Source organism: Labeo rohita, chromosome 4, assembly GCF_022985175.1.
Source record: "Labeo rohita strain BAU-BD-2019 chromosome 4, IGBB_LRoh.1.0, whole genome shotgun sequence".
In the NCBI taxonomy this organism is placed as follows: Eukaryota; Metazoa; Chordata; class Actinopteri; order Cypriniformes; family Cyprinidae; genus Labeo; species Labeo rohita.
In genome coordinates, this window is record NC_066872.1 from 44,966,879 (window position 1) to 44,981,132 (window position 14,254).

At 33.7% G+C, this 14,254-nt stretch overlaps 1 protein-coding gene across 2 annotated transcripts in view; it reads left to right on the top strand.

Moving 5' to 3' along the window:
• Positions 1–517: 517 nt before the first annotated feature.
• Positions 518–14,254, top strand: part of si:dkey-97m3.1 (fatty acyl-CoA reductase 1) — a 37,584-nt gene continuing 23,847 nt past the window's right edge. The window contains exons 1-2 of one of the 2 annotated variants that reach the window (XM_051107697.1): positions 518–662; positions 13,902–14,127. In XM_051107697.1, coding sequence (XP_050963654.1) covers positions 13,939–14,127 — 189 coding nt within the window. In that variant the 5' untranslated portion in view covers positions 518–662; positions 13,902–13,938. Of the gene's footprint in view, positions 663–13,901; positions 14,128–14,254 lie in introns of those variants that run through there. The other variant, XM_051107699.1, reaches the window with a different exon arrangement.

A 14,254-nucleotide genomic window follows, 5' to 3' on the forward strand; every position in this document is an offset into this window, starting at 1 on the left:
AACATAACATTGTTTAAATGTATTATCTTAATTATGAGCACACTGCTTTGTAGTGCAAACAGTTTTACTGTTTACTGCACGATATTCTTCTTCTCGTTATAGTGGAATAATGAATCGGAAGTCTCACCCATAGGCTTACTTCTGCGTTGAAGAAAAGAGCAGACACTATTTCCTAGAGAGGTACAACTCAAATCCTCGAACATTAAGAACAAATTATTAATGGACAGTCTGAGTTATGCCATTTTTTATACTCAGGTGTGCTGTTGAGTACTTAAGACATATGAATTATTTCACCAAGGCATCCTTCAAGGCATTTAGTGTCTGTTTCAGCTTTCAATGTGTATTTTCTGTCAGTAATGAAAGCGTATGGAATTTTCTCCAGCAGTGATTTCGAATAGCTAGTAAGAACATTAAAACTGACTAGTCCTGAATGAGGAAGTGCATAGGCACACTTAGTTTTCGTGCAGAAAGTGTATTGAATGGATCTGTGTGGAGTCACACCCAGTTCACACACACACACACACACACGCTTGCGTCTCCATCAGCGCTGCGCCAGAGGCGCGTTCACTGCAGCTCTGTGGAGCGCGCGCACGCGAGAGGGAGAGAGAGGGACGCGCTGCTGCGGTTCGGAACATCTTCACCCGGCGTGATTTATGACCAAGGTAAGGCGACATTTTCTGCTTTCTTCTGTTTCAGGAGCCAAATGTATCCTCACATTTCAATCCCGGATGGACCGTTATGAGAGAAAACGCGTCGCGGTTTGTTGACGCATCCTTGAGGAAGAGAATGTGCTCAGTGTGTTTAATCATGACGGTCTGGATGCGTTCACATGTGCTTTGAAAAACGATTGAGGGTGTGGATTCTTGAAGGGTGAAGGATGTAAAATCTACCTTATGACCCGGAGCAGCTCTCAAACCTCCTGTATACGGGTGGACGCGTTTTTGTTGCGTTCCATTTGCGGTGCGTCATACTGGCGTCTTTTACCGATGCGTTTTAAGATGGTGTGGCAATAAGTACAACTTTGAACATCAAAGCGCTCAGTCCTAGCTGATTTTGAACACTCGAACACGTTCTGTGCGCGGGGCAGCGGCTTGCGACGCGGGTCTGTCGCTGCCGAAACGGACGCGTCATCAGCGGCCACGCCGCTGTCACTAAATAACCCTAGTGATGTTTCTTACTGTGTTTTCTTGTCACATCAAGTGTTTAAATGTGAGCTGCCGTGGCGGGTGAAGCAGAAAGAACGCGTGAGCGCGCGGCGCCAAAGCTTCAGTTCAAATGTTACAGTGTAGCACAGATGATTCTTGAACTGTTGAGGTTTGGCGCGATCGAATCATTCTTGCTACATTGTTGCACTTGAGCGCGAATCTTTTCCGGGTTGTAATTCATCCCTGACTCTGCAATCTTCTTAAGATTCATTAATTGTTTCAGTGCCAAACAATCATTTTTTTGCTCAGTAGTCTCAGCTAACAAAATGTGTTCCAACAATGTTTTGCTAACATTCCCACTAAGTTATAAAAACTGTTATTTCAAAACGTCCAGTTTTTTGAATGTTTCTGTACATTGTTGTATCATTATGGGAATGTTACTTTTGAATGTTCTCTGAAGATTCTAAAACAAGTAGTAACAATTTAAAAACATTATATGAACGTCCAGCCAACATTTCAGGAAAGAATGTTCCATCAATGATGTATAATGTTTTTTGCTAATATTTGTTTTTTGGACCACCAGGGACCGGAAAAGCGGTCATAAGGGTCTTTTTGTTTTTTAAATTGAGATGTATGCATCATCTGAAAGCTGAATAAATGAGCTTTACGTCAATGCATGGTTTGTTAGGATAGAACATTTTTTGACCGTGATACAACTGTTTGAAAAATTGGAATCTGAGGGTGCAAAAAAATCAAAAAATTGAGAAAATCACCTTTAAAGTTGTCTAAATGAAGGTCTTAGTGACGCATATTACTAATCAAAAAGTCATATACATATGATAGGAAATTCACAAGATATCTTCATGGAACATGATCTTTACTTTTTATCCTAATGATTTTTGGCATAAAAGAAAAATCAATCATTTTGGCCCATACAGTGTACTTTTGGCTATTGATACAAATATACCCATGCTACTTATGACTGGTTTTGTGGTCCAGGGTCACATTTGTTCATAACCTTCCTAGAATGCTCTGAGAAGGTTCACTGTTAACTAGGGCTTCGGGGTGGACATGTTTTTGAAAGGTTTAGTCAGAGGTTAATGTACAGTATATTACACGAGTAATTTCTTATACTTTAGTTGATGCCTCAAGGCACATTTGCAACAGTAACAACATTAAACAGTGACTGTTCAATATTCAACAACATACTCTCTCACATATCACTATATATAGAGCTGAAGTACAGTAGAGACATGCCAGCGGGTTCATACAGTCACAGCATGTGCGTAACTCTTTGCAACCATACAGAGCTTAATATGACAGCTGGACCTTATCTGGACCTTGATACTGATACTGCCGGAGACAGACAGATAGACAGACAGACAGGGCCATCTGCAGACAGATAGTGAGCCGCGTTTATGCAATCCACCTGTTGCTCATGTCATTTGCAGTCAATCAGTGTTGCGTGGAGGGAGATTTTAAACTAGGCCTGGTACTAATGCACATGTTTGTTGATGAATAGATGTATCTGTGACCTTTAGTTTGATCTGTGCGCTCTATCCGATCACACTCCGACAGCGCGAGATCAGTACGAGAGCTGAAGGCGAGGATGTTGAGATTAGCGCTGGTTTGATGATCAGCAGGCCTTCTTGGGTCACACTGAGAGCGAATGAGGGGGCAAACGGAGGAGCGGCATATTTACACACATTGATCTGCGGTATTCACAGTTAAAACACACATGTAATTCAACAAACCAGATGTAAATCTTGCATTTACACATTGAAGATGGTGTCACAATATGTGCTGATGTTTATGCATAGCTGACACGAGCAGAGCAGGTCAGATTTGGCATTCGTTTACACCGAATCAAAGACTAAAACCTAAACTTGAACCAGGGTTGTTATAGTTAACTATTTAAAATGAAAACCATAAAAAAAAAAAAAAAAAAAAAAAAAAAAAACACTTATTCAAAATATTAATACAAACTACTAAAATGACATTTTAACCAGGATTATTATAATTAATTAAAACTAAATCCATAACAGAAATAAAATCTAATATTCAAAAAAAAAAAAAATGTTATTTTATTTTAGCTAGTTGTCAAGGCATAATCTCCATTAAAAAAAAAAAAAAAAAAAAAACTAAAAATTAAGCTAAAATTAAATAAAAACTAAAATATAACTATAAAAAATGTAAACATTAATGCAAATTATTTAAATGATACTTGAACCAGGGTTATTATAGTTAACTAAAACTAAAATAAAACTAAAACCATAACTGAAATAACAATATCTTTATTCAAAAAGACCTTTTGCAACATTTATTAATATATATATAAAACTCATTCAAAATATTAGTACAAACTATTAAAATGACATATAACCAGGGTTATTATAATTAATTAATTAACTAAAATTAACACTAAAACCATAACAGAAATAAAATGTAATATAAAAAAATAGCTATTTAAAAAAAAAAAGTTTTGCAACATTTATTTAATTTTATTTGAACTAAATAACAAACTGAAAAAATAGCTATATAGAAATATTTTAAAAAGACAAAAACACACAAACTACTAAAGCCTGAAGTAAACTATAAAGTTAACTAATTACAAATAAAACTAAAATAAAAAATATATTTAAAATGTAAAAAACAACAACAAAAACTAATTAAAATATGAATTAAAAATTATAATCTTATTTACATGAAAATAAAAGAGCTTATTTTGTTCCTCCAGTAAGTTCAAACCTTTATGGCCTGTAGTTATTAGCTGAGGACGTAAATCCAGCCCTAGTTTTATCGTAGCGCTCGTGCGGCAGCTTCTATATTTACATTGCACAGTTCTCATGTTCTCTTTTTACTCATAATAGATTTTGTAGTCATTTTAACTGTGTATTTCCCTCTGGACTGGGCTATAATTAATGTGACTTGAAACTGCTATTTATAATACAGGCCTAATTAGCCAGAACCACGTCTGACAGAAACGCTACGACTAGCAATCCATTCCTGCCCTGTTAAACAGGTAAATTATTGATCTGTTTATAGAAAGTAGCCATTCAATCATTCGTTCATTCAGCTAAATGTTTTCTTTTTCTGAAGAAACCCTGAGAAGTTAAATCCCTCCTTCAATTATAGGACTTTTAACCTGCTTTATTATGTGGATCATGAGGATAAACTCACAAGTCACATTGGTTAAAGTACAAAAATAATAAAATGTCTGATAAGTTAGTTCTGCTGTAATTTTATATACATATATATACACTGAGTATGCTTAGCAAAGCAAGGTATTTTTGTGAGTGTCCCATATACCACATATGCTTCAGTTTGTTGTAAAAAAAAAAAAAAAAATGTTACTTCATAAAAGTGATGAATGTGCATGTTTCCATGTAACACAATAAATCCATAGCCTCAAACAGTCATGCTCACTCTTCTGGATCTGGGCCAGTTTCCTCCTTAGTGTGTGATTGTGCTAAAATGCTTCAGGATTTAATGATTTTGATTAATAAGAGCATGTCTGATTTCCAGTAACTCTCTTTATAGTGACCTCAGGACATGGCAGTGGTGGTATAGAGAGCATTTGTAAGACAAACGCTTGTCTGTAGCCTTAGGTGACTGTGTTTCTTTGTTTGTTTGACTTTCATGTCTGGAGGCATCTTGAAGTGCTGCATTCTCTGATGTCTGTCTGTTTACAGTGGTTGGGTGAGGCTGCGCTGTGAATCGAGGATGTTGTGCAATTTCCTTTGGTGTGTCGTGAAGGTGGTTCCTTTTTAGAGAGGATTTAGGACCGCTCATCACTGTACTTTACGATTAGAACACGAAAACTAAATTCGTACCTACTGATTAGTGCACGAAAGCAACATTTTTATGTTCTTTAAGATTAGTGGCCCAAAACATTTTGTATACTTTGAGTGCATTAGTGCATGAAAACATTTTAGACGCTTAAAGATTAGTGCACAAGAAAGCAACTCTTTACATACTTTAAGATTAGTGCATAAGAACATGTTTACATACTTTGGGATTAGTGCACAAAAGCATTTTATGTACTGATTAGTGCATGAAAACAACATTTTTACATACTTTGATTAGTGCATGAGAATGTTTACATTATATACGATTAAATACTTTAGGATTAGTGCACGAAAACATTTTCGATACTGATTAGTGCACAAAATCAATATTTTTACATACTTTAAGATTAGTGCATGAAAAACATTTTACATACTGAATAGTGCAGAAAAATTGCATTATTTTACATACTTTAAGGTTAGTGCACGAAAACCTTTTTACTTACTGATTAGTGCACAAAAACAGCATTTTAACACACTTTAAGATTAGTGCACTAAAACATTTTGCATACTGATTAGTGCACAAAATCAGTATTTTTACATACTTAGATTAGTGGATGAAGTAAAAATATTTCACATACTGATTAGTACACAAAAATGGCATTATTTTACAAACTTTAAGATTAGTGCACAAAAACAGTATTTTTAAACTTTTTAAAATTAGTGCATGAAAACATTTTACATGCTGATTAGTGCACAGAAATGGCAGTATTTTGCATACTTTAAGGTTAGTGCATGAAAACATTTTATATACTGATTTGTGCACAAAATCAATATTTTACATTTACATTGTGACTGTATGAAAACAACGTTACATACTGATGATTAGTGCACAAAAATGTCATTATTTTGCACACTTCAAGACACACTTTAAGATTAGTGCATGAAAACATTTTACATACTGATTGGTGCACAAAAATGTTTTTACAGACTTTAAGCTCAGTGCCAGAAACATTTTACATACTGATTAGTGCACAAAAACATCATAATTCTACATACGTTAAGATTAGTGCACAAAATCAATATTTTTGCGTACTTTAAGATTAGTGCATGAAAAAACATACTGATTAGTGCACAAAAATGGCGGCATTTTGCATATTTTAAGATGCACGAAAACATTTTACATACATTTACGTGCATAAGTCATCTGTTGTGGGTCATTGCTGTGCAGTTGCTGAAGTGTTCTGGGTAGTTTATATCTTCTGGAATATGACGGACAGTAATAGCAAACCCCTCTGATAAAGGTGGATTTATTGCGCCTGAGTTTAAAGTGTGTTGTTCTAATGAGATGCCATTATTGGCCGTCTCTTCATGTACATTGAGCAGTGAGTGTTGGAGTGATGCATTAGCTAATGATGTTGTTAGCAATCTGCTCTCAGTGCTCCCAGAGGATGTTCAGATGATGTAGGGCAAATCAATGAACCCACATACACACACACACACACACACACACACACATACTCAGTGCTGTAATGTGACTAATGGCAGTAAATCAACATGCCTACTATGAGTACTATTAGATCAGAACCTTTTGAACTCTTGAACTTATAAAAAATGAATATGTTTGTGTTATTAATTTATTACTGTATAAAGTGTATAGCAGACTTTATTCAATCAATTCCATTGCTGCTATTTGCTTACTTGCGATTTCCCTCCAAAATGATGTCACGTCTTGGAGCGCAATAAAGTTCTAAAGTTCTGACAGTCAGTCATTTTGTTGATACATTTAAAAAGGATATTGATTTGTTCCTTAGGTGGGATTTTTGCTGAAACATTGTTTCATTTGTTTTGACTTTGATCTCATGTAAAACTTTGTTTCTTGAACAAAAGATTCAAATGTTTATCAATGTATTGTTAATTTGGACCAGTGTTATTTTACTACCATTGTTGGGTTGGGTTTATACATTTTATTTTAGTTAATGTTTATTTTGTTTCAAGTAACAGTTTTTTATGATATTAATTTTAGTTTCAGTTTTAGTTAACTACAATAACTGATTCAGACAAGAAGAAAACAGTTAATGCATTTCTATTGTTAGATTTTGCTGTATTCGGTTGACCAGTGGTTTGGATGGCTCGCCATATGTATTCGATTTCTCTAATACATAAAATAAGTAAGCTTGACCAAAGTTCAGGGGAAAAGAGTTTATTGAAGAAAGTTGTGTAGCATAGCCGTCTTCTAGATCTTAACCCATGTAAGGGTCCAAGCTTCTTCCTAGTTTCTTCCTAAGTTCTTTATAGCTTCTGCATAGCTTCTCCATAGCTTCTCCCATAGTTCTGTCTTTGAGACAGAACTTTATACCTAAAGACAAATGGCTAGAAACAATAGATACTGTCAGGACCTCCCGCTGGAGATCCTGCAATCTACAAGAAGTTTCTGAGAAATGCTGTTTCTTTGTTATTCTAAATGTATGGACCATTTGGTTCACACCTTAACAGAGACAGTTCCTGTTGATTGCATCTGGGGCACAGTCACAATGTAAATGCATTTGTCTAAAATTACTCATAATCTTTCACTATCATTTTAGCCTATTAATTTCAGTCCCTTGAAATACTTTTATACTTTAAACATATTTATATAGTTTATTTATATCACTGTAGTTCTGAATGTACTTTGTACTTTCTGTCTGTTGTATTTAATTGAAATTAAATACAAACATTTAATTTCATTTAATTCAGTTCAGTTTAATTGCATGACAAAAATGGCATCTGCTCACGAAAGTGCTTTTTCATTGTTTACTTTATCATATCATGATAAAACAAATGAATATAATTTCCATGTTTGAAAATGGCAAGTTGATATTTCATACAGTATATTTAGACACACATTATAATGCCATGAAAATGATCTCGGGTAGGTGACGGGTGTCAGGAATCACCTCGGTCTACTGGTGAAATCCTCTGAACTGGTCCTGCAGGTTCATGGGACATTTACATTTATTTCACCTTCACAAGTTCAGACCAGTAGTGTGAGATGTGCAGAATTCTTCACATTTTTCTAGTCTTTGTTTTCTGCTGTTCTTGCATCTCGCATTATCTTCCCCTCCATTTCAAGTCTGGGGGCAGTAAAATTTTAAAATATATTTAAAAAGAGTCTCTTTTGCTCACCAAGGCTGCATTTATTTGGTCAAAAATACCGAAAAATTACAAAATATTTTTACAGCTTAAATTCCTGCTTTCAGTTGCAATATGTAGTAAACTTTAATTTATTCCTGTGATCAAATCTAAATTTTCAGCATCATTACTCCAGTCTTCAGTGTCACATGATCCTTCAGAAATCATTCTAATATGCTGATTTATAAATGAACAGCATTTGTTGTCCTAACAGTTACTTTTGATCAATTGAATGCATCCTTGCTGAATAAAAGTAAACCAAACCTCTAAATGGTAAAGTATCTCAATAGATCTGAAACCCTCTTCCTGTTTGGGTAGATGGTTTCCTGTGGATTCATTCTTGTTTTTTGCTTTTTTTCAAGCTCAGTGTCTTTTATAAGCCTAGACGGGCTGTGCTGAGGTGCTTTTGGTGGGCGAGAGTGATTGTTTGTTGGGTTGCATCGTGTTTGTTTCTTCTTTCTTGGAAGGGAGGCTGAAACAGACGCTTCTCAGCAGATAATGTTGCTCTCGTCCACACTTCCTGTAATTCAAGCCCAAATTAAAGCGGACTTTGTTGTGGTGTATTGTATCAGGACTGGATCAGATCGCAGCTGGAATATAGCTCGTATCTGGCACTGCATAATAAATCAGTGGTGTAGCTGACATGTGTTCATAGCCGTGTTCATGTGCGTTAAGGGTCCACGGGTCACCCGTTTGCTTTCTGGGTGGTGGTGAACCTACTGAGAACTGCTGATACCAGAGCTGAGGTCTGTGTGTGTATGTGTGTCAGGATTAGAATATTGGCTTCCTTTGAAATGCACAAGGTGGAATTTGAATAGAACCTTTAGGAAGCTGAACTGGAATTACAGGAAGGTGTATTTAGTGCATTGCAATTCAAAGAATTTGAGCAAAATTGCACAAAAGCTTAGTATCAAAACTTAAAGGCTGTATTAATTCAGAATTTTCAAATTCTGTTTGTTTTAAATTCCATTTTTATTTGTTTATTTTGTTTATAAAATTCCATTTATTTACATTTTAATGGTTAAATTAAGTTTTATTAAAAGCATGTCTAATTAATTGAAATCATTAATTTAATTAAATTTAACAACAGTAAGATTAACAGTTTTTTTTTTTTTAGGAACTTGCAAAATCTTAAAAAAAAAAAAAAAAAAAAAAAAAAAATTCTTAACTCCTATTTTATTTTTCCCAAATTCTGTGTTTCCCATTTTAATTTTTCTGGATTCCACTTTATTAGTTTAATTAATTAATTAATTAATTAATCAAATCTTATCAAAAAGCATGTTTTATGAGAGCTTTTAAATAAATTCATAAAAACAACATTTAATAATTAATTAAACACCCTATGATTTATTTATTTATTTTTTCAGGAATTACATTTTTCAGGAATTAAAACATTACAGACATTACAGTACATTATACAGTACAACAGTAATACATTTCTGCCACAGCATCTTCAAACTTCAAACTTATTTTTAAACTTTTATTTTGAGGGGTTGCTGTGAAAACCTTTACGTTTTTGTGCATATATGTGACCCTGGACCACAAAACCGGTCATAAGTAGCACGGGTATATTTGTAGCAATAGCCAAAAGTACATTGTATGGGTCAAAATTACAGATTTTTCTTTTATGCCAAAAATCATTAGGAAATTAAGTAAAGATCATGTTCCATGAAGATATATTTTATAAAATTCCTACAGTAAATATATCAAACTTAATTTTTTGATTAGTAATATGCATTGCTTAGAACTTCATTTGGACAACTTTAAAGGTGATTTACTCAATATTTAGATTTTTTTTTGCATCAAAGCATATTTATTCAGCTTTCAGTATATAGTGTATGGTTGACCCTTATGACTAGTTTTGTGGTCCAGGGTCACATATGTGGTATGATATGACAGCAGTTTTTTTCTCAAATGAAATGGTAAAATGTATTCAGAGCAGCTCTGGAGAGTTGATGTAAAAACAATGCGAGCGTCATGTACTTCAGTAAACGCTTTCCTCCTCAGCCTCTGTGTGACATTGAAAGCTGCCAAATGTGCATTTGCCTAAAGCTCTTCAAAATAGTGCCTTATGCAAAAATAGGGTGAACTTGAGGCATCTGGAGACGCTCCTCCTCAAACATCAGAGCTTCTGTGTCCATACAGGAAAGAGGATGTTGTGTTTACTGCTGTTCAAAGCTGCTTCAGGCTCTAACGGTCAGTTGAGGAAGCAAATCTCGCACGCTTTATACCTGAAAACAGAGTAAACCTTTAGAAACAGTCAGGAGGAACTCGTGTACTTCTATACTTTCAAAACTATGTTCCAAAAATCAAATGTGATGAAGTTGTTATTCAAAACATGAACTTCTTTGTGAAAACACTGATGTGAGCAAAACAAAAGAATACTTTTATTCGTCAAAGATGCATTAAAATGATCAAAAGTGACAGTAAAAACATTCGCGATGTTACAAAAGATTATTATTATTATTTTTTAAATGCTGTTCTTTTGAACCTATTATTCATCAAAAAATCCTGAAAAATAAAATGTATCACAGTTTCCACAGAAATATTAAGCAGCACAACTGTTTTCAACATTGATAATAATCAAAAATGTTTTCTGAGCAGCAAATCAGCATATTAGAATGATTTCTGAAATATCACGTGACAGTGAAGTCTGGAGTAATGATGCTGAAAATTCAGCATTGCATCACTTGAATAAGTTACATTTTGACATATATTCACATAGAAAAGTTGTTTTAAATTGTAATAATATTTTATACTTTTATTGTATTTTTTGATCAAGTAAATGCAGCCTTGGTGAGACTCCCTTATTCCCAAACTTGGTATAGGAAAATTTAATGCACACAATATTTTTTGTTCATGTTTACTCAGTTCACTTAAAATGTTTGAAAACCGAAATTAAAAGTGACTTTCCATAGCAGTTACCTGTTTAAACAGTAACTCTGTCATATTAAAGTTATAACTGGGTAATTGGCATTTAAGACACGATATGGACAATATATATGTATGTATGTTTGTATGGTTAGTTTTATACATGTTTTAAACAAATAATATATTTATTAATATATTTACATATTTGTATATTTGTTTAAATATTTAAATAAATAGTATATTTATTTATATTTATTATTTTTATTGTATATAATTTATTTCATATATTTTATTTTATAGATTTTTTTTCTATATTTATTAAATAAGATCCAATAGAATTAATTTATGTATTTATAGTCCAATTAAATTAATTGACCTGAACTAACTCAAACTTAAGCAGCTGTAAAGTTCATCGGTTTCCTGATAAGAAGGTTTGCCTTCAGTTGTTGCTGCTCTGTCTGATGTCAGTCTTTAAGCGTGTGGAGTGCCTGTGACCGGAGAGGAATGTGAGTGTGTGAGTGTGTGTGTGTGTGTGTGTGTGTGTGTGTGTGTGTGCAGCGTTACATTCATTCAGAGGGTTTTCAGGTGTTAATCCTCTGTGACCTGCAGCCATTCGTCCTCTCCTCGTTCCCATCAGTCGTGTTCCCAGTATCCCGTGTGATCCTGTTGGGGACGGAGGAGATCACAGAGGACAGATGAGAATACGTCTGAAGCGCCGGGACTCGTATCAGTGATGTAACAGCTGGCAGAGAGTGTAATGAGTCATATATTGCTGCCACAGGACTTGATTTACTTCACTCTCCTAAAACCAGAGCAACAAGAGCAATAAACTACAACAGACTGCCTTCACGGGATACTGCTGCTTCAGTATACTTTACCTTTTCAGATTTGTCATTCCAGTTTTGAGTAGTTTTCACTCTACTACTAGTTTTTGTAGCTGCAGTTTAAGTATATATACGTATATATGTACGTATGTGTGCATTTATTTATTTATTTATTTGTAGGGCTGTTAAAGATGTTATGTCAGGTAACATAATTTAAAAACATTTCAGTTTTATGTATCTATATATATCTATATCTATCTATCTATCTATCTATATATATATATATATATATATATATATATATATATATATATATAATATTAATTAATGGTGATTAACCGCGATTAATCCCACCTAACATTAAAGTCTTTAAATCTGCTTTATATTGCAATAATTTCACATCTAATCCTCAAATTAATGTAGAAACAACATAAAGACTGTATTTTATATATTTGTTAAATATTTTTATATTTGATACCAATATTGCTAACACTCTAGGAAATATTAGGACATTTTTTAAATAAATTAAAATGTATTTATTTAATATATAGACCATTTCGCTAGATGTAAACAACACTGGTCCAGAAGCGCTTCCTGTTTTTTTGCTTTTTATTTTTTTTTATTTCACATATACAAATACATCTTAAAGGTGCTAATGTAACATTTTCATCCAGTCAAATGTTATGTTGGTTGTATTTTTTTGTGATGTTTGTGTAAAGTAAAAAAAAAAAAAAGAAACAGGAAGTGTATCGAGACCAGTTTGTTTACATCTAGCGAAATGGTCTATATATTTCTATTTAAAAATATCTACTTTATTTTGTTCTGATTTGTTGACGATGGTAGTTTTTAAGGGTTGTATTTCTGTGCATAAATCCATAACTTTACCTAAAAATAATTAAATCTATTACTTATGGAGGAAGGAAATTGTAACTGTTTATATAATCGATATTAATCATATTATTGTTATTATGTGGTTATATTTATTTAATTTTGTATTTATTTACTAACTGTATTATCGTTATTATACACAGGCATATTATTATAGACAGGTGTGTGTTTTTATTGTTTATTTTATAAATGTGTATATAGTTTTATTAATTCTATTTCAGTTTTAATGTGGGTTTTATTTCAGTTTTCAATTTTAGTATCATTGAAACAGTATAGTTTTATTAATATTTACAATTAGCTTTATATTCAGTTTTCATTTTAATTAGTCAATTTTTTTATTTTATTTATACATTTTATATAGATTTATTTTATTTTAGTTTTAATGTAGGTTTTATTTAAATTTTCAGTGTAAGTATCTTTGAGGTAGTAATATCCTTTTTTATTCATATTTTGAATTAATGTTTTATTTTTGAGGGGGGTATTTCTGTTTTTGTCATTTTTATTTTTTATATATAGCACATTATCTAAGCAGTATTACATATTTGTAATATTTAAAATATAAAATAATAATTTTACATTAATTACATACAATATTTTCAGTATATAACAGAAAAATGTCTTGCGTAATGTTGTCTTGTCTTACTGATTTTTGTAATAGTGGCTGAAGAGAGAATATAAGCTGTATTTTCTATTTCTTTTCAAGTGTATGTCATTGATGAAACTGGACAAACACGGTGACTCCAGGATAAACATTCAGACGCACCTACTCGTGCTTTATGAACACTATTTGCCAAGTCAAACATCCCTCAAATTATTACTCATGCAAGTGTTAAACAAACAGCAGCAGTAAGTGTTAACGTTCAGTGTGTGTGCAGTTACTTCAAGTGATCAGACACACGATTTTCATCTGTTGGATCTGAGAGCTTGTAAGAAACCACCTAGCAACATATTACAATTCACTCTGAACACCTCTGAAACCATAAACAGTAACTATAAAAGGCGGAGCTTAGAAAAGGGTCAAATCTCATTTTGGTTGGTCTTTATTAGAGTCTAAATGTGTCATGAGGAAACACTGTATTATTTTCCCAGCTGACAGAGCGTCCTTTGAGAGGAAACTGAGTGTGTTTGGCATGTTTTGACTGGTAAATCAGGTGAATCGGCGGCTCATCCTCCTCTCTCTCTCTCTCTCTCTCTCTCTCTGTCTCTCTCTCTGTCAGTGTTCAGGAGGATCGGCGCTCGTCTCTCACCGTCATCATGGCCTCGATCTCGGAGTGGTACGCGGGGAAGAACGTGCTGATCACGGGAGCCACGGGCTTCATGGGGAAGGTGCTGGTGGAAAAACTTCTGCGCTCCTGTCCGGACGTCAACGCCCTCTACATCCTCGTGCGGCCCAAGGCGGGTCAGTCCATGTCAGAGCGCGTCCAGGACATGATGAAGTGTAAGGTGAGAGCTCACAACGTCTGTGTGTATCTGTTTGCTTACTCACATTTATTCACCATCCTTCTCATTATGATTTGAGGAGAAAAATTGCAATTTTTCTGATTAACAATTGTGACTGAACTGTGAAAAG